At 38.2% G+C, this 24,231-nt stretch overlaps 1 protein-coding gene across 1 annotated transcript in view; it reads right to left on the bottom strand.

The window, feature by feature from the left end:
* The window catches only part of gosr1 (golgi SNAP receptor complex member 1), a 24,000-nt gene extending 1,352 nt beyond the window's left edge, over positions 1–22,648 (bottom strand). Inside the window, exons 1-8 of the mRNA XM_026192055.1 lie at positions 22,481–22,648; positions 19,623–19,734; positions 18,811–18,898; positions 18,578–18,685; positions 17,469–17,560; positions 14,092–14,166; positions 2,110–2,139; positions 175–257 (exon numbers count right to left, since the gene is read on the bottom strand). Of these exons, the coding sequence (XP_026047840.1) occupies positions 175–257; positions 2,110–2,139; positions 14,092–14,166; positions 17,469–17,560; positions 18,578–18,685; positions 18,811–18,898; positions 19,623–19,734; positions 22,481–22,514 (622 nt within the window). The 5' untranslated portion in view covers positions 22,515–22,648. The remainder of the gene's footprint in view (positions 1–174; positions 258–2,109; positions 2,140–14,091; positions 14,167–17,468; positions 17,561–18,577; positions 18,686–18,810; positions 18,899–19,622; positions 19,735–22,480) is intronic.
* Between the last annotated feature and the right edge of the window lie 1,583 nt (positions 22,649–24,231).

Here is a 24,231-nt window from a genome sequence, read left to right as displayed (position 1 = left end):
CTGGCTACATTTCTATAAATCCTAATAAGAAAGACCATTTTCTATCAAATATGTGAGCGCTAATTTTTGAATGTCCTATACTGATTTCAGTCTAGAAATCCTTTAAAGATAACTTTAAAGGAGGTCATTTGGTTCCCCGCATACAACACTGCACATGTGCAACATAAAGGATACTGGCCAGAGTATTGACCTTGCTCTGTATGGATTTCAGCATGCCCCTTTGGAAGGTTACGTTCTCCTTGGTCGCCATAGCAATGCTGAAGAAAAAGAAAGATGTAGCAAAACAGATGAGTAGAGAAAAGTGACAATCCTTCATGTCTTTGCTCTTTATTAGTAATGGAAAAGTACCTCTGACTGTAGGCGAGTTAGAAAATGTAATTTTTATCTTTTCTTTTTTTACTTTGGTTGTCTCCACCAAACATCGTGGTGCTGTAAATCCCCTGTGTCATTCAGTACTGTTTCTAAACCTTTTTTTTGTAAACCAAAACTACAGAAAAGGATTTAAAGGGTAAAACCTAAAATTGTGATCATTCCTGCTCATTCAAACACTATTCCTCCCTCCTACATGCAGTATCTTTATGAGATGGTTAGGCACCTATAAGGGCAGTACAGATGTGCTGTGGTATTGTGCTTCTTGTTCTAAAACTTGGGCCTCAGGAATCTTCAGAGCAGCAAAGTGCAGCTGAGCAGTTGGCAGGAAAAGTTTCAGGCTCTATGTTACACAAAATAATCAATACAAGCTTCAGAGCCCACCTTCAAGCACTTTGTTCAACTTTTAGTTGTAAGAACTAATCCCTAATAATCATTTATTTCTCTTACAGTAACCTCTCCACAGCTGTACCAAAAAAGATCCACAAACAGGTTCTATAAACAATAACTAATGGCTAGATGCCAGCAGCAGTGGCTGCGAGTGGTACTGGTTTGCTTATGCAAGGAGAGAAGTTACTTTAAAAAGACATGACATGCTGAGAAGCATCATTTAATCGGTTTAAAGATGATGTGACATCAGCCAATTATAAAAGCTTTTAGACCCGTTTAACGCCCCTTATATACGACACAATGAATAATATACTATTTGAACATATGTCATATTATAGAAAGGAAAATTTTTGATTCGAGCAAAAAATGTTCAATTATTCTAAATTTTCACTACATGTAGGATTATGCTAGTATTCAGACTGGTGACAAACAGAACTAGTCATAGGGGACCAATTCCTCCCATCTCAGAGTAAAAGGTCCCCAGAGGATGCCGGTGAAAACAAAGTAAATGAAATCACCAGTTGTTTACTCTTTTGGCTGGTAAACATGATGAGCTGTGTGTGTGTGTGTGTGTGTGTGTGTGTGTGTGTGTGTGTGTGTGTGTGTGTGTTTCGACTGATTACTGAGAGACTATGACCACTGTGTTCGTCTGAACGTGTTGTGCGTGTGATGTGTGAGTACGGGTGGGTGGGGTCTTAGCATCTCCTGTGGTTTGGAGGTTGCTGAGGGGACAATCTGCAGTCTTGGCCTGGAGCTGTGTTTTGGGGATCATGTTCTCCTCAGTCAGGAAGAATCACTTTGCTGATACCAGCAACCTCGACTAGTCAGTGTTAACCGGCTCATGAGAATCAGAGCTGGAGGACAGAAGTGCACTCTGATCAGTCAGTTTTTGTTTTTTGGTGACCTAAACGAGGAATGTTAAACTGTCCAGCAAACTGTTGAATAAAACCCCAGATCACAAATTATGATAGTGCCTCTTAATGCAATATGTGCAGCAAACAGTGCCTCTTCTCCTTGGACTGAGGTCATTAAGATTAAACTAACTACATCTACAAAACTTTTTAAAAGGATAGCCTGTAAACTACAGTTCATTATATTTAAGAAGATAACGTGTTATCTGTCACACCTGAGAGAACTGTAATTTTTAAACCCATTTTTTAACTATAGCCAGAAACCAGAACAATACTCATCTTAAGAGACTTTAAATTATATTGAAAAGAGCCAGCCACATTATAAAGGGGAAATCAATGCAAAGCAACAATGCTCTGTGAGCACATACTTAGCAACAACAAACAAGAAGAAATCTTTGTAAGAACCAGACACAGATGAATAAGGGAAAGAAGGGCTTACCTTATTGTGTCATCCATCAGTCGATCTGAGCTATAGACAGTGAGAAGGAGAGAAAAACGCAAGGGAAGGGCACTGGTTAGATATTGATACAAGCACTGCAGAATAAACAAGGAATCTGCATGCTTGATTTGGCAGAATTTGTATACTTCCTGACACAAAACCAAAGGCCATGCTACAGTATGGTTTGGTCTGGTCAAGCTGTTGGAAGACTGATATACTTTTTCACAAAAAAAAAAAAAAAGAAAGAGTTGTGGTAGATTCTGTTAAATTAAAAAACAGAACAAAACTTGCACAGTTTTGAGTGTCTTTTAAGATCTCCTCCTGTACAATCTGTGAGTCTCTGAGCTTCTGTACTGATTTATCATTAAAATGGGAGCAAACGCCAGCAAATTGTACACTCATGCGCCAACTGCAACGGATCCGTTGATGTTTGCAAGGGCGACAACACCATTATATTTGGCCCATATAGCAGTGACTGAGTTGCACCAAAAAGGCATTAGTCTTTTTTTTTTCTCTTTTTTATTTGTTTTGTTCATTTTCCCCTCATGGATAAACCAACTCAGATGCCCGGAGGTTAACGTTCTGCATCACTGCATAAAAGAGGGGAAAGTGGAAGGCACTGCTACACTCCTAATCCCACACAAACCTCTTATGCTGTAACACTTGTTTTGTGTCTCAGGTTGCTCATAAGCAAAAAAGCTTTCAGCGGTTTATCTTCTAATTGGAATCAATTTGGATAATGTTCCAGAGAACTAAAGTCAACCAAACAAACAAAACTGCAGGGATTGTATTTCATAGTTCAACAGTCATTCATCTTCCATTCAGCAGCTCCACATCCTCCACCTCAATGTGCGGTTTCCGTTAAGCTCTTAACAATGTTGAGATGAAGTAAGAGAAGGCGCTAAAAGATTTATACCTCACTTGCAAGATGCGAGATCTTCCTGATTGCATCACAGTTTTTGTGATTCTGTCATTCTCTCTGTTGATGGGCAAACATGAGAGGAAACCACCAAGAGCTGGAAAATGTGGCAAAAACTGTAGTCTAGGTTACTAGCAATTAGGGCAACTAAAGACTATTTTGGTAGCTGACTAATCTGCCAATTTTTCTTTGACTAGTGGATAGTCAGTTATCTTATAACTTTTATTTATGCTCCCTGTGGGCAAACCTCCCGTTCTAGGTTCCAGTACCTCACTTGCTCAAGTCTGCCCACCTGTGAATATCACTCTGTTGTCTTGTACCACAGCAAATCAAAATAATGACCTACGAAACATATCAGTTTACTCAGAATAAAAAGGAAAATGCACAGTTTGTGTTTGTGTGTGTGTGCACGCATGCATCTGCATCATAAACTTTTAGAGCGCTTTTATTTGAATAATATTATGGTTTGCTGCGAGGTCAAGTCAGTCTCAGATATCTGTGCTTCAGTTTTGATAAACTATTACTGGGTACCAATTAGCAGTCCATTTCTTCATCTGTGACTTGATAGAACTATTTTCTGCTCCAGCTGACTTTTATTTTGCTTTGCAGTGAGTGTTTACAGGAAAGGTGGTAAAGAAAGCCAAGCCCAGGCATAACAAGGGACCTTTTTTCACTAGAGCTCCCTACTATCTGTGGTATTGAAAGGTAATATGTCTTATTTAACTTTTTGTCTTCTAGGCAGCGAGTGGGCAGGACCAATTGGACTATAATGCATATTCACAATGTGGGCTGTGCATCCTTCTGTTCTTGGATCACGGCTGCCCACACTGGCACCAACCTGCTTTTTTTGGCAGTAGTTTGTAAGATCGTAACTGCATTTGTCTGACTGAATGAAATCAGTTACAGGAGGTGAAATGATAACTGGCATCTAACTTCATTATGAGTTAGATGCCAGTTACCATTTCACTTAATAAATGTATTATGGGAGCTGGTGGGTGGACTGAAGAAGACTGCAATTAGGCAATTATGCAGTAGGAATAAGACTTTATAGCATTAGAAAAAGACCAGAAATTATATTCTAGGATCTGAGATTTTAAAACATATAAAAACTTGAAATAAGTTTTTGGTTAATAAAATATTAAATTAATTGGTGCGAATAAACACTGTATGTCTGAAAGAGGCCAAAAAAGAAGAAGAACTTAAGAATGCAATATGGACAGAGACTGCTTAAAAGATGGAAGGAGGTGCGACAAAAAAACGAAGCCTTTAACTGTCCTTCTCCTGACAGTGTTCTGCTGATAAATAATGAGCTGAAGAGGAAAAAGAGAAAGCTCGGGATCCGCCTTGATTTATGGAGTTTTTATGTGCAGAGATGAGATGTGGCAAAAGATTTATGCTTTATATCCTCCATAATCATTTTGCAGCTATAGTGGTGAGCTTGATTGTGCCATTTATGTATATTAGAATTTCTGTGGTTTCAGCTTTGAGTGGGGTTCTTTCTGTTTCCCTTGGTCAGTTGTTTTCCTGCCGTCATTAAGTCACTCATTAGCTTCCAGCTAATTGCCCTTTCCATTTTGATGAATCAACCCATACTGTCCATATGATCCGCTGCGATTTACAAACAAATGATCACACAGACAGAATGCTTATTGACAATTATGTACACTTTGGTTTCATCTGAACAGTATGTTAAAAAAAAAAATACTACATGCATTGCAAAATCATGGCTACAAGGATTAAAACAGTACTGCCCACAAGTCCTTTAACCCTTGTGTGGTGTTCGTATTTTTGTTACTCAGCCAGTGTTCATGGGTCTGGTGGACCCGCTAGAGTTTTGGCTTTCCAAATTAACACTATCAAACAATTTTATGTTAAATTACTCAACAGATGTTTACTTCATCCCAATTACAAGACATATGAACAGCAAACATGGTTAATTTTTTCCCTTTACCTTTGTTAGATCACATTTATGAATTAATGTGCTTCTCGTTTTTCTTTTATATAAAATGTTATAAATAAATCAGTTATAATCAAGTGGAGTGAGTGGAAAGACACAACACATTTACACGTGAAAAAATAATTAATTGTTTAATTTTTCTTTTGAAAAAAACTGAACACGGGTCTCACAGACCCGAACACCATACAAGGGTTAAAGTTGTCTCAAGCCAATAGTCCTTTAGGCTTTCTGAATGTCTTTCATAGTTTCTGTTTGGCTGCTTTTTCACTCATCTTCAGTCAAATCCTTGTACCTCACCCTTTTCAGAGGAAGGTTTTTTTTTTGTCTTTTAAGCCACTCAACTGAAAAAAGCACCTAACTAACCTAATATGAATCAGTATTGTGTATACACATAACAGTCGACTTAGCAAACCACTTTGTTTCTAGCAGCTTGTTGCAAATACACATCATTTGTTCAGCTCAGTCTATGAAAAATGCCAAAGATAACAAAGTTTGATACACACAACATTGTATTTTGCATCAACACGATGATTCCCAAAGAGCTCTTAGCCAAAAACCTGGCCTATGTCAGCATGGTGTGCCTCCCCAGAGCCTGTACCACAACATAATTGATGCAGCGTGGGATCGTCCTGACAGAGAAAAGAAGAAAAGGCAGCCAATATCCAAAGAAGGGCTTTGAATGACCTCCAAAGTTTACATCAAAGTTTAGTTGAAGGGCCAACAGATAACATAAACTGCATGCTCAGTCATCCTGGTAAGGAAATCCCAGAAAGTTCATTCTGTTCATCTGGATGTAGCGTTTCTGGTAGGAGAATCATTTGTCAATGAAGCTATGGTACACGTTTTGCTACTGAGAAGTCCCACTAAAACATTACCAACATTAAGTACTGAGAGGAAAATCAGAACATGCCAGTAAGCAGCTAAACACTTTCAACTCACTGAAATTAGTCTTCTCTCCCAAACCGTAAACAATCTTGATGTTTAAATTGCTTTCACAAGGAAATGGATATGAAATAGATCATAATGGACTGTTTTGTGTGAGCTAGTCAGTGAATATGGTTGATATGGATGATAGATTTAAAATAAGCTGTGGTATTGTCCTCATATCATTACAAAAGTGTGAAAAAACATAAATTAACTGACACAAATTGGTCCACAAACACTTTTGTTGGGTAAATCTATAATTAAATCTCTAAACGTCCTGAACTAGTTCTGTGGTAAGTTGTAATGTGATAGAAAAAATACGAGAAAGCACTTCACCGTGTATCCATGGTGCAAACTTAAAAATCGGCAACAGGCTAGACAGACTAAATGCAGGCATCTTGAAGACAACAGAGTGACAGAGAGACTTTGAACACCTGTTTAAAATGCTAGGTGGAAAACCTGAAGAGTTCACCATGATCAAGACCTTGCAAAAAAATTATAAAAGAGATATTGGCATGATATACTGGCCACTACAGTTTTAGAAGTACCAGCCCTGGCTATTTGAGTATTTTCATTATTAAAATGGGCAATTAACTGTCCTTGTTAAAAGAAAACAGATTAACTGGACAACTGTGAAGATAACTAACCCACACAGCCTAAGCACTGTAGTTGTAAAATACCTAACTCTCACCAAATTACTATTGTGTACTTTGCTAAATTACCTAAGTAACTTAGCAAAGTACACAATTATTCAGCAACCATGCTGGCCTTAATGATTAGCAAACAGAAACATTCACAAATTGCAGGTTCTTTGCAGCTGTTGGATGTGGCTCATGGATCGTGCGATTTGATGCCCTTGTTCGTTATGCTGCACTAACTTTTTAATTTTTTATTTGTTATAAAAATGCACAATTTGAATATGTCTTGTTTGATATGTAGATGATATTTAGATGCTTTTTCACTTGAAGCAAAGCATCACATGCAATTCTCATGAGCCTGGCAAACAGAGCTTACACATTTAGAAACAGGCAGACTATAGAGCCTAAATGGACACAAAATGATGAGTTGTGACAGTATTTACTGAAATAAAGACTCAGAGCATATCTTAAAGCTTAATAACTCAACTTTGTGAGTGAAAAGAAAAGCATCCAGAGAATCATCATTGGATTTCCTTGTGAGTTTGAACTAGAAGTCCTTATGTGACCACTACCATTAAAGCTGTTGCACCATGAACTTTTAATGGACTTACCCCTCCCTCCCTCCCTATCTCTTGTTTATTTATGAAGGCTAACCTCTATGGCAAAGAGAAATGGAAAAACAGATCTACAAGGATGGAGAAAGAACCAATGATGAGGCGAAATAACAGATCAGCAGCATTTATAGTAGCTTTAATTACTAAATGGCATCAAGTTACACTTGCCAAAGACTATTATAAACTAAAGCTAAAGCAATGAGTATCAGTGACAAAACTGAAAACAGCTTTCAGCTCTAATATGTAGAAACATCTGACTGCTGTAGAACCACATACTGAAAACTGATGAAAGCTATCTTAAAGTTACAGTGTATAAAACCTCACCACTAGATGTCAGTAGATTATAGACTGGATTCAACTTCATTCAAGTTTTTTTTCTTACACCTTCCAATTTAAGTACATAATCCTAGCTATAGTTGCAGCTTTAGTCAACCAAGAGAGATCGAAAACATTAAATTTAGACTGTACCCAGTAATAGTTGTGGCCAATCGGTGTGTTTCTACTACTGTTTGTGTGTTAAAAAAAACAAACAAACAAACAAGCAAATAAACAAACAAACAAAAAAATAGTCTTTCACTATTTGGTTTGCCATCCTGTCTTTAAGTCTGACGTCATTATCCATTTCCGGGTCCAAACTCCGCTTCAGGTCCCACAGTCAAACGGACAACGTGGCATCACTGAGAGTTAAAAATGGTCTAAATTCTTTCATCTTTAATAAAATGATGAGTGTGGCTGCTCTACCAGGTGTAACAATTAAATTTAACATCCAGGCATCCACGAAAACAGAATTTATGAAGTTTAACGGAGTTTGAAGTTAGCAGGGAGTTGGCTCGCTAGTTTCCATCTAAAGATAATATAGCATGTTCTGACTGAGGGATTTCAGAAAAAATTAATACATACCGCTCTGCTATCACTTCTGACATAAACAAAGACAAAAAACTAAACAGCAGTGACGTTTGTAGGGTTACTTAAGTTGAGCAAGCTGGTATATAATGATGTGGTAAGTGGTGGCTAGCTACACAGTTATGGTTAGCATAATATACTGTAAACACGGTAAAGCTGGAGGATGAACGCTAACTTTTTTCCACTTGATTCAAGTTAATGTGAGGGTTTCCAATGGTTAGGGACAAATGTAATTGCATGGCAGGATGCTGTAAACGGGCCAAACTTCAGTCAGGAGAACAACTGAGATAATCCATCCACAATACAAGGTTAGTGATTAATATTAGAGGTGGGAATCACCATACATCCCACGATACGATATTATCACAATACTTAACGCACGATACGATATTATTGCAATTTTTTTTAAAATATTTTGCGATATTCAGATTCTGTACATAAAGGTAAGCTTTATCAATATTCATTTTATCTAATATCAAAGTCTCACACTCAGTCTTTCTCTCATTTCAGTCAGTTTTATTGTTGACAAACTGAACGGTTTGTATTACAGTCTAGTCCAACTTAACTGAATGCAACCATCTGGTACAATTATAGCTATTCTGAACTATGCAATTTATGAAAACTATGCAGCCCATTCAGCAACTGAAGAATTTGAAAGTAAATTAAAACAAAATATAATTTTACATTAAATAAAAAAGTTTTAAACTTAATTAAAATAAAACATGTCTTAAATTTAGTTTATCGCTGCCAAAAAAAAAAAAAAAAGTTAAACACATTTGGACAGTGAAGGAATGTCAGGATTCTTGCTCAGAAAAAGGAGCTGATCAACATGCTCTGAAGTCAGAGCATGTTCCAGTCCACAAAAACTTTTTTTGTAACAAAATATCGATTTCTGCTGTCCCTGTATCGATACATTATTAGCAAACAAAATATCACGATACTACACAGTATCGATTTCCCCCCCCCACCCCTAATTAATATGTTGTTGTATTTGCTGGTCTGTAGTTATACTGTAAGGTTTTAAAAACCAATCTTTAAAATGTGCTGCCGAGAGAGGCCAACAGTGATCACTTAATAAACGCAGAGTAGTTTGGACCTGGAAGCAGGGTTTATACATCATCACTTAACAACTGGATTTGGTTAAGAAAATCTAACCAGTCCACTGTTTATATGCCAGATGACAAGCTTATGTAACCATTTACAGGAGGCTGTAAATCTTTGTGAAAAGAATCCGATACAAGTCATGGAGTCAGAGAAGCTCACTTCTTCCTGAGGACAGCAATACTGAGGTGAGATGTTGAGGATACAATGAACTTTTCTGTCGGTTAGCACCGCTGTTAGCTATTGTTATCCACTGTTACCGAGCATTAATGAAACTTGTTTTTTTTAACTGGACTCAAATTATATTCTCACATGAGAACAAATACGAGAGTTAATTCGCAGAGTGTCAAACTGTCAGTGAGAAAATGTGATTTTTAAGACACTGAAGCCTAACGTTAGCTGGCATAATAGCTTACAACCAGCTACTGTTGTTAAAGCCGGCTCATTCGTAGCTGCTGAAAATGAGTAATTGCAACAATATCTAGAACACATAAACATGTTTATACACATTTTCATGTGTTAGAGGCTTGACTTCAGCTCAGGTGATGAATCTTGAGGTGAGGAGGAAGAGGATGATTTTTTTTTGTAGATGCTTGCCACATTGTCTCCTTTCTTTATATTTTCACTCCTATGGTAAAGCGGACCCCTTCTCAGATGATAAAACATAGGTATGAATCTTCATATCTGAAGGTGCAGTCATGAAATAAATAAAAGTTGCTCACTGATATTTGTTTCAGTGGGTTCTCTTAAGAATCAATAGAGATTTGCAAGCATTTCACTCACTGCAGTAGCTTGTAGATTAACTGCAAGAGAGCTGTTTTATAGGCTGCAAATTGATTAGTCTTAGCTGACCAGTTTGGAAGCCTCAAGCCATCATTTGCCAATTTATAAATGGTTCAAACACAGTCATTACACAAGGCCTCCTACTTACATTTTCCACGCTAAATTATTGGGGCAGCATGATGAAGCAAAAAAAGTTCAATAAATTAAAACAGATCATGCAGCTTTACATAAAAGAAACCTCATTATTCATGCTACTTTTCCATAAAAGTCACCTTTGACAAGAGATCATCACAGACTGCGCCAGGAAAGTAAGATTTTCACTCAAATCTCTCATATTTATCGGGTATCTGTGGATAACAGTGATACTCACCAACACATTACATCCCTTTTCTCTCTTTTCCCTTTCCTGTTTTATGGCTTTAATAGGATCAATCAAGTGTAACTCAATCCTCATCTCCAGTATCCACTTTCCCTCCCATCTATGCCAATGGTAAGGGGAAGCCCTATAGATAGTATGGGCTGTGGTTTAATAACAAAATTTAATTAACAATATCCTGATCAAATGCAAATGACAAGCAAAACAGCCTGACTGCTGAGAAAGCATCTCAAATGGTAATGTTTAGCTGTGTGTGTGTTTTTAAATAATCTTCATTTTAAAATAATTTATATTACATATTCAGTTAAGATGTTTGGAGCCAAAATATTCTTCGACCCACTCAAGCACTTGAAGCATTAACTTGTCTCCCTCATGTGCTAAAATGAGCACACCTAAATATTCATTTATCAGCCACGAAATAGAAGCCATCTCCAGCTATTATGTCACAGGAGTACTGTCTGGTACTGGGATGCTGTTAAAGCATCCATTGTGTTATATGGGTTGTATGATACATCCACTGAGCAGTTTCTGTGGTGTGGTAAGATACACTGTTCTCTGTGGGACGCCAACCCCATCAGGGGGTTGCTCGGTGTCCAATAACATGGGCAGTAATGCGTTAGAGTAGCATCCATATGAATGCTAGGACCAAATGTTTCCCACCTGAACAATTCATGGTAATGAAATGTCATGTTATACAGTTCAGCAGTCAGCAGTACCTATGTGATTCTTGAAAACCACTGAACTTACACAGGCTGAATTGTACTCCAATTAACCATCAAATATTGAGTGTTTTGTGAACGCTAGAATACCTCTGCTCATTTTTTATTCTGTTTAACTCAGCAATACCTTTGATTATATCCTTGAGCTCTAACAAATGTGTTGAATCCATTTCCTTCCTCTCAATTATTTACATCCATTTCTTTTGGCCTGCAGTCCTCTTCTTCTTCATCTTTATTTGCACATTGCTATATATCTTGGCATGTTGCTGCCACCTATAGGTCAGTATAGAAGAGTCACAGCATTTGTAGCACCGCATTCCATTTCCTTCTGGACAACACAAAAGAAATGGGGGACGACAAAGAGAAAAATAGACACAGCACACCAACCACTCATGGCAGATGGTCGTCTTCTCTGAGCCTGGTTCTGCTGGAGGTTTCTTCCTGTTAAAAGGGAGTTTGTCCTTCTCACTGTCGCCAAACCGCTTGATCATAGGGGTCATATGATTGTTGGGGTTTTCTTTGTTGTATTATTGTAGGGTATAGCTTACAACATAAAGCGCCTTGAGGTGACTGTTGTTGTAATTTGGCACTGTATTAAATAAAACTGACTACAGACCTACAGAATACAGAGATGAAGGAGCCATGGACACTTTCACTGCAGTATTAAATTTACTGATACTGTTTATCAGTACCATTAAATAGGTGCTATAAAGACATACCGTCAAAAAACAAACAAACAAACAAATAAACAAAAAACACAGAGACATATGGTACACCCTAGGCCACTTCCACTCCCAGCAGAGCTTCGACAACATTCCATTGGTAGACTAGGGACATTGAGTCATTGCTGAACCTGCTACACAGAGCTGTGGCTGCAAGGTAGTTGGTGTCTGGCATGGGTGTAACCCCTGAACCAAATGGTCGACACTGAAGGTGAAGAGCGTAATCGAACTAAAGAGGGAGTCCTAACCTAGCTTGGTTAGCCTGTGGGACTTTGGAGGCAGCCGATAGTTACCAACAGGCCAAGCAGAACACATCTCGGGCAGTGCCTGAAGCAAAAACTGGGCTGTGGGAGGAGTTTGGAGAGGCCATGGAAAAATACTTTTTGACTGCCTCAAATGGTTTCTGGAAAACAATCAGTTGACTCAGGAGGGGAAAGTGGTGGTCTACCTGCACTGTGTATAGTGTGGGTGGAGCACTGCTGACTTTAACTAAGAATTTTGTTGGACGGTAAAAGATCTTTGACAATCCAAAGGTCTGATTGGCAAACTGGGGTGGTTGTTCCCATCTTTAAAAAGGGGGACCAGAGGTTGTGCTCCAACTATAGGGTGATCACACTCCTCAGCCTCCCAAAAGCTATGTCAGGGTGCTGGAAAGTAGAGTATCGGGATACAGGAGGAACAATGTGGTTTTTGTCCCAAATAACTGCCCTGGTCACGGAACACTGGACCAGCTCTTTATACTCTTGAGAATGATTGAGGGTTCATGGGAGGTAGCCCAAGCAATCTACATGTGTTTTGCGGACTTGCAGAAGCCATACCCTCTGAGTATTCTGTGTGAAATGCTTCGGGAGTATGCGTGGTCGGACCCGTTGCCAAGACCCATTCGATCCCACAGAAACTGTTGCTTTGTCCGCATAGCCAGCAATAAGTCAGACTCGTTCCCAGTGGGTTTTGGACTTTGCTAGTGCTGCCCTTTGTCACAGATTCTGTTCATTTTTTCTGGAGCAGTTTGCAGCCGAGTATGAAGCGACGGAATGAGAATCAGCACCTCCAAGTTTTACGCCATGGTCGTCAGCTAGAAAAAGATGGAGTGCCCACTCCGGGTCAGGGATGCGTTATTGTCCCACGGAAGAGTTTAAATATTTCAAGGTCTTGTTTAGGAGTGATGGGCAAGGGGAGTGGGAGATTGACTCAAAGCGAAAAAGCAAAGGTCTCGATTTACTGGTCGTCCAACGTCCCTACCCTCAACTATTGTAAAGAGCCTTGGGTAGTGACCAAAAGAATAAGGTTCTGGATCATATTCATATCCAGGACACGTTGGACAGATAATAGCTCTCGGCTGCCCTGGGAATCTCTTGGTGTTTCCTCAAACAAGCTGGAGGAGGTGGCTAGATTAACATTTAAGATACCTGTTAAATACAATTTAATGTTGTTGTTGAAACAGGAGCGTTACTGACCTTCGTGCTAGTTGCTTCGTGTTAGTTACTAATTTAAATGCAAATTTATATTTAACTGAACATATAGTAAAAAAGTGTAACTGCTTTATTTCAAAGACATAAAAAAATCCATAAAATGCTATGCGATTAAAGTTATTTAACTAGACCACACTGTATTTTAAAGGGTCATTACATAAACATCAATTTCAGTATATAAATATTAGCCATGCATTGTGGGAGCAGGTAAAGCCTGTTAGAAAATGAATGGAGAGGTCTTTGAGAGGGAATAATTGCAGCATTATTCCTTTGAGAACTTGATATGGGAAACAAATGCAAATACTAATCAGTCACACTGCTATGTATTGGCCATGTAAATAGCTCTGTGGTAAATTTGTGTTTCGTTTCTTTGTGTGTGTGTGTGTGTGTGTGTGTGTGTGTGTGTGTGTGTGTGTGTGCCCTGCTGCTATCCAATTTTACTTTCCATGCAGTGTGCATCTAACACCTCTGGCACAAACACAGGGAAACGCATAAAAAAAGAACCACATGCTGTTCTGCAGGGGTTGAGAGTCAGCCAAAAGATTGTGGGATACTAAGGTTGCTAGAGATCAGGATTTGATCTTCTCTGTCATGCATGCTCATATAAGACCTTAAGTTATGAATTAACAGAAGAACTTCACATCTGCTATGAAGTAAACGCATGAAGAGAACAAATGAATGTGTCAGAAAAAGACATTTTTATTTGTTTTTCCCAAATCGTGGGCCTGCGCCATCAAGGTTATTCCAGCTTGCTTTCCTAAAAAAAAATATCGGACTATTTCACATTTAGGATGGCAACCTTATTCTACTTTTAACTGCTATGGTTAAATAATACAAATGCTTTGGGAACTTACTTTCTCAGATGCTCATGCTCCTTTAGGAACAGCTCTGTTCTTCTGTTGTTGACCCCAGAACCGCTCTTGTATGTCCTAAAAAGGCAGGCAGATACACTCGTGAATAATACTTTTTTTTTTTTTTTTAAATGAATGGTAATTTTCAACATTTAGGCAATGTCAGATTTACTTGTGTGTCAAAATCAAGTTTTCAAAGTGTAGATAAGAAATAAATCTAAAATGACAGCCCAAGTTAACAGGCGACAGCCTTGATCCCAATTCTTGTCTCTGTAACTTTGCATACATCAGAATCAGAAGTCAATCAAAAAGGAGCAATCTGTAAGGCTGCCAATGTAATTTTCACAAGCAGATTGCCACAGGGTACCAAAGGCTGGCTAACTTTCAAAGTGAGGTGACAATCTGCGTTTTATCCTGCAGATCTCACTCTTCTTTGCAAGGACCACTAAAACACACAGCATATACAAGGAATATAAAAATGTAAAGGCCTTGTTCCTTAAACTGCACATTAGCAATGTGATAACAGCGTTAAAGGTGTTAATCGCTTTACTGGTATGGTAGCGCTTTACTAATTCACACAAACTGCTAATATTTGTAGCATATATGGCTATTGCATACAGTGATTATGTAATGATTAATTAATCAGAAAAGCCAGACAGAGAAGGTAAGCATTTTAAACTTTTTTTTTAACGACTTGATTGTCTTTCATGGCTCTTTTTGTGTTTCTAACCCATTCTTTTTTTTAACACTGCATCAAATATCTAATTTCCTTTTTGTATTTTCACACCAAGGATGCCACCCTTTGCAATAATAATAATTCTTCAGACTAAATATTGCGTTTCCATAAAACTATAAGCCATGATTGGCCAACTGCCCAAGTAGGTCTGAGTCTGAGAAACTGCAGGGACATTTAAAAATAATGATTCCTTAAATGTGTCATTTTTGTCAGATCTTTTGAATTAAAGCTGCTGCAGTGAACAAAGCAAAATTCAAAGAACTGTTTTCCTAGAGAAAAAAAAAAGGAGAAAAAGAGATTTTTTTTATGGTTAATGAAGAAACAGAAAAAGAACCGTGCTCTCCTCTACTGAGCAGTCAGAAGTGATGAATGGGCGTTGCACCACTCACAAAGTAAACACAGCAAACCCATTCTTTTCTGTTTGATGAATCTCTAGCTATCAGCAGCCCTGAACTGCTGACTCCCATGCCTTCTTCGTTTCTGGTCATTTAACACTGCCCCACCCTCTCGTCGAGCAGGGGAGGAGGAAGGCTATGAGCACATATAGTACACCCCAGAGTGACTGCCTTGAGCCCAATCTGACCACCCTAGCAACTGGGCTGATGCTTCTGTGGGACCAGAATTCTTTGTACTGACAGACCGATTCATCACTCCGGCGAGGCTTTTTAAAAGGGCACCAATGTAAATCATAGAAAACTGTCATTTTTGTTGCTGACATTTAAAAATCAAAGCAGGAGAAGAAGGGTTGTTACATCTCAGCTCAGCTCTGCAGCATGCTATTACTATGAATGTGGTGTGTGTGTGCTTCAGTAGTCTGTAAGCACAATGCAAGTTATTGATATGGTGTTTGATATATGCCTCACTGTTTCATTTGAGTGCTTGTATCAATTAGATAGTTTGGACTCCTTCTTGTTACCACATGGAAAACATATTCTGAAACGTGTGCTGGTCCATTTACTTCACAGCCAAGAGCTCTACTGCCCTCTGCCTGACAAAAGAGAAAATGCTTAGCTGCACCAGATATTCCATCACTGTATTAATGTCATGATATTTTACACATTTCTGTACTGACCCCAAAATTGTATTTTATAAAAGCATCTTGTAACTACGTTAGTGTTCAGATAGGCCAAGGCTTAAACTGTGCTGCCAAGAAGACAATGTAAAAACACAAAGTCCAGAATTCTGTGATCAGGAAATTGTTTTTGCTGTTTTCGACAACAGAATTTTGTCATATATTTTCAAGTCACATCTTATTGCTTTCTGTCTATTATTTGCCAGTATTGATACTTAGGATCATTCAGATAAGGGGTGGTCTCTTTAATTAAAAGTCATTTTCCGGTTGCTAGGCAATAAGTTGCCACATCATGCTAGAAAACTGTATGAAAATGCATCTTTTGCACTTAAAAGATCAGACAAAGGTGCTTTTAAAGTGGTGAAAAAGCAGAAAAAACATTAAAGTGGAAAAAAACCCAAAATAAAAACAATTGGCCAAAAAAAAAAAAAAAAGCTCCACCGATGTCCTATGTAATGAAGTGGCTCCTAAAATAAAGAGATACATTTGCGTCCTTAAAAAAAATATTACTTTCAGTGATTTCAAATGTAATGAAAATCCTGATTAATACTTTATTAAGTAAAGATTCACACTATATTTGATAACCTCTCCCGTCCTCTGTTAAAACAGAAAGAATAAAATCATGCATTTGACTGCTCCTTTACTGCTGCTGGTGGTTAAGGCATCATTTTCTAGCAGTGTCTGATTCACCACAATATCTGTCATTTCATCGGTATTTTACCTTCTTCTTGTGCTGGACTCAAGACACACTCGAGGGTCCAATGACTTGATACAACATCTCGTGACACAAATTGGTATTACACAAAAGTCTGCTTAGTATCCTGTACCCTATCCTTAGTTTCATAATTTAAATGAAAAACTGCACCCAATGCTGTTTAATCTGTTGTTTTTTCACACTCAGGTCATTCTGGAAAAATGTAAACTATTTTAATTTATAGTAAGCTCCTTAAGAGCTTTATAAATTACTTAATGAATACTACATTTGTATATTTATACATAGTTAAGTGAGTGTATTCCTATTGAACATGTATGCCTGCCTGCAAGACGCCTCTGCATGAGAACTCTTCTCTTTGTACTCTAGATGGACAGGGAAGGATCAATAAGAATCCTGCAGTGCTCACTGTTTGCCATCATCAGTGCCTTCACAGATCAATAAGCCACTGCAAAAAGAAGACTCATGGTCTAGGGAGACCTTCGTTTCAATAAATTCCCTCAAACTGTGCAAATCTGAAGAGAGGATGCACTTCCTCAATGCAAGGCCAAAGTGAGCACGAATCTTCTATTTGTTCAAGAACATGCCAAATGGAAGTGAAGTTTCAATTACCGTATTCCTCTCAGGAATAAGGTCTACGACATAAGAGCAGTGCTTGACCGTTTTTATTGCTCAGCACCCTTTCAGATCAAAACACAAGAAAGCATGCGTGTGTAGGATCTTATCATTTACTATAATATAATAAACAACAACAACAACAACGACATTAATAAAAATAATAATTAATTAATTAATTAAAACATTCCCACACTGCTATAAAAGCTAAATGAAATTAGAAGGTGCTGTGGCTGAGTACTCACTCAATGTCTTTCCTGACAGACCCTAGAAGGTCTTCCCTTTCCCGGATGGCCAAAAAGTTGCCTTTGGTTTTGTGGAATTCATGTGTGTAGTCCTTCGAGGAAAATAAAGGTTTTTTTGTTTTGTTTTTAAAAAAAGGAATACAGGAAAGACAGACAAACAAACAAGTGGTAAACAGGACAAAACTGAACCACTAAGGCTAGGTTCACACTGCAGGTCTTATTACTCAATTCCAATTTTTTGATCAAATCCGATTTTTTTGTCTACTTCTTCATACTACAAATAAAATGTGACAGCAAACGCGCTTTAGTGTGAACCCTCAAAGCGGCCTGCATGCACAAAAGAAGACGTCACACACAACGCGCTCTGTTTAGACCCAGACCAAACAGTATTGTTTGACTGATGGCCGTTAATATAAAGACTTGTTTCAGACTTCACGTTTCTCAATTTTGCTTTAAGTTATAAAGTTATTTTGTTATTTACATATGGCCTAATAATTATCCTTATTGCTGTTTTAGAGGAGCGGTGCTTCAAAGGATAGTTGTAGATTTCTGTCAGAATCTGCAGATTATGCAGTACAAATAAAATGTTCACGTTTCTCCAACGTTGTCTTCCCAACAGTTTCACTAACATCTGCAATGGACGGCCAGGAAGCGTTCGCGATGTCTTATCGGGCGCTTCTCCGGCACTGATAATTGGTGTCTGTCTTGTGTCAGTGACCTAGAAGACGGATTTAATGCGACCTGACCATTCAAGCAGCAGTCCCTTTCTAAAACATCAGATATGTATCGGATTCAGCACCACATACGAAAGTGACCCAGATCGGATTTGAAAATATCGGATTTGTGCCGTTCACACTGTCACACCATGATTGGATATGGGTCGCATAGGGTCAAAAAAGTCAGATTTGATGTGCTTTCGCCTGCAGCGTGAACGTAGCCTAAGACTCAGTATGTGCTTTAGAAAGTAGTTCTTGGGCTCTTCATTGAGTTCAGTAACTATAACTGAGAAGAAGTCGCTATGAAAGAAAATGATTTCAATTAAATAAAAATGTTAAAAAAAACTATAGAAAACAGATGAGCGACAGGAAAAAAGGAACAAGACAGCAAACCTGTAGGATGTCCCTGTGCCTCTGGAGCGTGTGCATGAGAGCAGCGTTGAGAGCAGCTGCGCCCGGAGAGTTGGTGTACTCCGCCATCTTGTCATTCACTGCAGTCAGCTGAGAGAGAGAAGGAAACAGAGTGGACGGATGGATAGACACGAAGGACGAGGCATATTTCCATTTCTGTTCTTATTATATTCTTTTTGCCGTCCTTTTCCACTGACCTGAGACAATTTACTTACTTTGGCTAGCAACTGTTCAATCTCCACTGACATGGTGTCAAACATCCTGTCCTGGGTAGAGTTGTTTAGCAGAGGTGTGGTGTCTGACCTGAAAGGAAAAATAAGATGGAAGAATATTAAGAATTTTTATTTAAAGCAGCTTATTTGTAATTGGTTTTTAACTCACATTAAAAAAAATCTTGTACTGTTTTCTTGTGTTTAATGGATAAGAAATGTGCTTTATTTCATAGCAGAAATTACACATTCATCAAATAAAGAATTTAAAGCTGTTAGTAAAAAATAAATAACTGTAATCAAACAGAAGTAAGTAATCAAGTTTTTTTTTCTTGATTGGTAATGTTTCAAAAGCCTACTTGGTCTCAAAATCCTTAAGGTCTGCAATAAAGAAACATGTAGTTTTTGTGTTAGAATATTCCATTCAAGCTACTTTAGGGGTGGCTGTAGATTAGCTGATTAACAAATATGCATTTTAACAATTACAATTCAGGCTAGATATGAAAACTCTGAATGATGAATATAATTAAAAATAATAACATTTTGACTAGTAACCCATTTTCAACTCCAATAAAATAAAATAAAAAACATTAAGTTTAAGCTTTGGAACCAATCTTTGCTTTCATTATATCTTTATATCTTTTTACTATATCGTTGTTTTTAAGAATAATATTAAATATGTGATTAAATATGACAACAATAAAATACAATAAATACATCTTTACATTTGGTAAAGATTTATTGCTAAAAGAATATTAATTATTTCAGCTTTTTAGTAGTTATTAACTCTGCGGTTGAGTGAGAAGCCTAAATCTTACGTGTCTCCTCGACGTCCATCTCTGGAGCTGCTGTAGCTGGTGCATAATTTACTGAAAGAGACCAACTTCAGGTCAAGTTCGTTCTCCAACTGTCTGGCCTGCTTTCGCAGATCTGTAACAGAAGCAATCAACCCAATAAAATACTTAAAAATAACTAAAACACCATCAATTAAGTATTGCCCCAGAGTAGATGATTGATTGATAGATAGAGAGAGATAGATAGATGGTCCATTCAACTTTTTTGTAATGCTATTTTCTTAATTAGCAACTCAACATGAAGACAACTTGACTCTACTGCTCAGCTGTGATGTCTATTTTGTCTGTTGCTGACTGTGCAGAGAGTGTATAGTAGAGTATGAGAGCTATGTAGAACAAAATTTCACCATGACAAGATTTTCAAAACTGAAAATCTTTTTGTGCATCTTCTATTAAAAATATTTTATATCAGATATCCAAAAAATGTAACACTGAAACCTATACAGAGGAATAATTTATGTTAAACACTAGGGCTGGGCCCCTATCATACCGTTCACGGTAATACCGGTATAATGTTGGGCAATGATAAGAAAATGAAATATCGCGATAGAATATGGGTAAAGCGTGCATGTGCAGTGCCTTTGTTTTCATACGCACCTGGCAGAAAAAGCATGGCGGCGACAGAGAATGAGAAGGGCGAAAGCAGATCGTTGAATGAAACAGATGAACCAGAATTGGTTTGTAAAAATGGTTCAGTGGTGTGGAACTGGTTTAGCTTTCGTCCGTCAGATACACACCAAAGCACTATTTTTGGTAGAGCATGCTAGCGGGCTGTCGTTATTACCGTGTTTTTTGGAAAATAAGTCGCTCTTAAAATCAATCCTTTGATTTTCTGAAAAATTGAAGTGCGCCGTATGTATGAATTCTGGTTGTGCTTACCGTCAGTTATATCGTTATTGCAAATTTCAAAATATATATCGTGATAAATATTTTTGGCCATATTGCCCTGCACTATTAAACACTTTCTAGCCAATTTGTTTAATACACACATCCAAATACTCATTAAAGCAAATATCATAATAAGAAGAATCAGAATCGTGTTTATTGGCCAAGTATATGTGCAAACACGGTTCCGGTAGATGGTGACACTCTCAGACAATCAATTAGATAAGATAAGATAAGATAAGATAAGATAAGATAAGATAAGACTTCATTGATCCCACAACGGGGAAATTTTTGCTTCAATTCAATGCATTTAGGCATAGTCAAGTCAAGACATAGTCAAGACAACCTGTTGAAGTTCAAATTGTCAAGGAAGGTTATTTGTGTGACTTGAATGTGGCATGGTTGTTGATGGCAGATAGGGTGGTCTGAGTATTTCACAAACTCAGACTCAGGATTTTTCCACATGACCATTTCTAGGGGTTACAAAAAAATGGTCCAAAAACATAAAATATCAACATAAAATATCAAGTGAGCAACAATTCCCTGGCAGACAATGCCTTGTTGAAGACAGAGGAGAATGGGCAGACTGCTTCAAGTTGACAGGAAGGCAACAAGAACTACTTAAATAGAAAACAAAAACAATTGTAAGAACCAAAGTATGGAGAAGAACATCACTGAATGCACTATACATCAAACCTTAAAGCAGATAACCTACCTACAGCACACTGGGTGTCATTTCTGACAGCTAAGGACAAAACAGGGTAGTAAGATTACAGTTCACAGGTTCACCAAAGATGGACAGTAGAGGATTGGAAAAACGTTGCCTGGTACATGTGTCTTAATTTCTGCTGCAACATTAAAATAGCAGGATCCTAAAAAAAACAGGAAAACATGGCTCCATTTGGCCTTGAATCAATAGCTCAAGCTCATAGTGGTGTTATAATGGTCTGCTGGCTATTACCAGGTCCCTTATCTCCAAATGAGCATCAATTACTAAGTGTTTTATCCTATTGTAAAGTGTCCTTGGGTGACTTGAAAGGCGCTCATAAATAAAATTTATTATTATTATTATTAATTAAATGCAGCAGCCTACCAGAGTCTTGTTGCTGATCATATCCATCCCTTTATAACCACAGTTTTGATGGCTGTTTCCAGCAGGATAATACACCATTCCACAAACCTCAAATCACCTTAAACTGGTTTCCTGAACATGATAATGACTTTACTGTGCTCAAATGGCTACCACTGGCTTCAGATCTCAATAGAGCATTTTTGGGATGTAGTGGTACAGGAGATTCACAAATTGGCGCCAACTGTGTGATGTTTTCATGCGAATATAGACCAAAGTCTCTGACCAAAGTCGGGTCCAACATGGTACTACGAAGGTGAAATGTCCCATGAGCAATTTAGTTGTTTTAGTTGTGACTTGTTCAGGGAGTACCCCGCCTCTAATCCAGTGACAACTGATACAATTTTAAAAAATATGCCATTTTGTTTTCTGCATTAAACATCAACAAAAAAACCTCCTGTGCTACCGAAAGCTAAAGCAACAAGACCGTTATAGCAACAAAGCTCATTGTTTTAACACTACATTAACCAAGGGGGGGAAAATATGAAAACGCTATCTGCTCACTGCCGACAATTAACGAAGCAGCTGACACACTCGATGTGCCAGGCTGATAAGCTGTTTAGATCAACGACACGGCTTAAACCGCCGAAGGAACAGAGTTAAATGAACTTACACGGCGTCTAGTTCGCTAGCTTGTTGGGAGCTAACTTGGTATTGTAGTGGCATGTATGTTTTTAAACCATGTTTCTTACAGCCAGAGGTGGAGTGACAGGGGCAAATTGATTGCTGATATTATGAAAACGGTAAAAAAAAAAAAAAGTGCTGTTATAATACTACTTGCTGTAAACAGGCTCGAGTGTTGCCTTACCTTCCCAGTACGTGCTGGTTCCTATTCCTGCCATCTTTGTTGTTCTGCGACGTCACCAAAATCCGGGTACTGTCACGTGTCAGCAGAAAACGTACAGGACGTACCGCACGACCGCGTCAGCCAATCAGCTACAACACAGCGTCACCTAGAGACCAGTAGCAGCCTGGGCAGAGTAAGGCTGTGCCCCAATTCAGGGTCTGCACGCTTGAAGTACGCATTTCAAGTGCGGTTACGTCACCGCCACGCGACGACGGCTGTCCCAATTCGAAGTGTACTTCAAATGCATACTCCAAATGCGCCGTCGATTTCCCCAAATATCAAGCGTGGTCCGGTGCACGCTTCGTGGTCCCATATATCCAACAATTCATAGCGCGGCGGTGGGTGTGGATAATTTTGCCGCAAAATACGGCAGAAGGGAGCGGCCGAAGAGGGTTTTTTTTCCAAACTTTATTGAACTTATAAAGCGAACAGTCAGTCATTCCAGTTCAGTTTGTACAGTAGATATCAGAGGTGGGACCAAGTCATTGTTTTGCAAGTCTCAAGTAAGTCTCAAGTCTTTATCCTCAAGTCTCAAGTCAAGTCTCAAGTAATGTCAGGCAAGTCAGAGTCGAGTCTCAAGTCACTGGTGTAAAAGTCCGAGTCAAGTCACAAGTCTGAAACTTTGAATTTCAAGTCCTTTCGAGTCTTTAAAAAAAAGAAAGAAAAAATAATGTTGCAGTTATGCTAAATGTAAATATTAGACCATGTAATTTTAAAATCTGTGTTTTTCTCAACACATGACAAAATAGTGAACTTAGAAAATATACACAAATTGTGAAATTGCACCTCTTTAAAATGCAGCTCAATTAAACCTAGCTCCAAGAATAATTTTCACCGACAGTTCTGAGATAAGCTGCATGTTATTCTTGGATGCGGTTGTAGGACCAGCTTTAAAATCGCATGACAAAAATATCATACACATTAAAAAAAACTGTATCACCAACGTAGCCTGGACAACATTTGCTAGTTAGATGAAGTCAGCTATCTCATCGTAGCATATTTATATGCATATTTATAATCATACGGTTCTTGGAGTGAGTGCATACACTCATGAAGTTTAGTAACTTCAGGTCACTGCAACAAGCCCAGGTACAGTTTACCGACGGATGGGTACAGGACCTTGAAATGCACCGTGTAGAACGAAAGACCATCGTACGTATCATAAGTTTACCAGTCTCACAAATCGTCGTCATAAATACACATTCCTTAACCGTTTATTAATAGGACCTTTGAGCTCAACGGTAATTAATTAGTAGTGGAAATAATTTCTGGTACCCATCACAGAAATGTAGCAGTGACAATAATACTGTATGCTGTAATCGTACTGGGCAATTAGTGATACAAAACAACTGTTTTATCCTGTGAATAAAAGTATATGTTTTTGTCAATGTACCATAATAACAGAAGCGAAACGCAATATTGTGTCAGGACAATTCACTATTTATGCACAATAAATAAAGGAGCATAGCGCGACAATTTCTGTTCAGCGCCAGACTTGCTTGTAACCTATATCACTAATTATGTTATGAAAATGACGTATTAACTACTAAAAAACACTGACCTTCGTGTAAATGCTTGGAGCAGACTAACCTGTGAGCTGGAGTGTTCTGGGACGTTATATTTGATCTTTGAATGGCTGCAATCCAGGCCACCCGTCGCGTCTTTGTTACTTCGGAAACATGGCTTGAACAATTTCTCTTCAACGACGTAAT

The sequence above is a fragment of the Astatotilapia calliptera genome, chromosome 14, assembly GCF_900246225.1.
Source record: "Astatotilapia calliptera chromosome 14, fAstCal1.2, whole genome shotgun sequence".
Classification (NCBI taxonomy): Eukaryota; Metazoa; Chordata; class Actinopteri; order Cichliformes; family Cichlidae; genus Astatotilapia; species Astatotilapia calliptera.
Note: the sequence above shows the minus strand (reverse complement) of the source record. Positions and strands in the feature narration are given on the sequence as shown.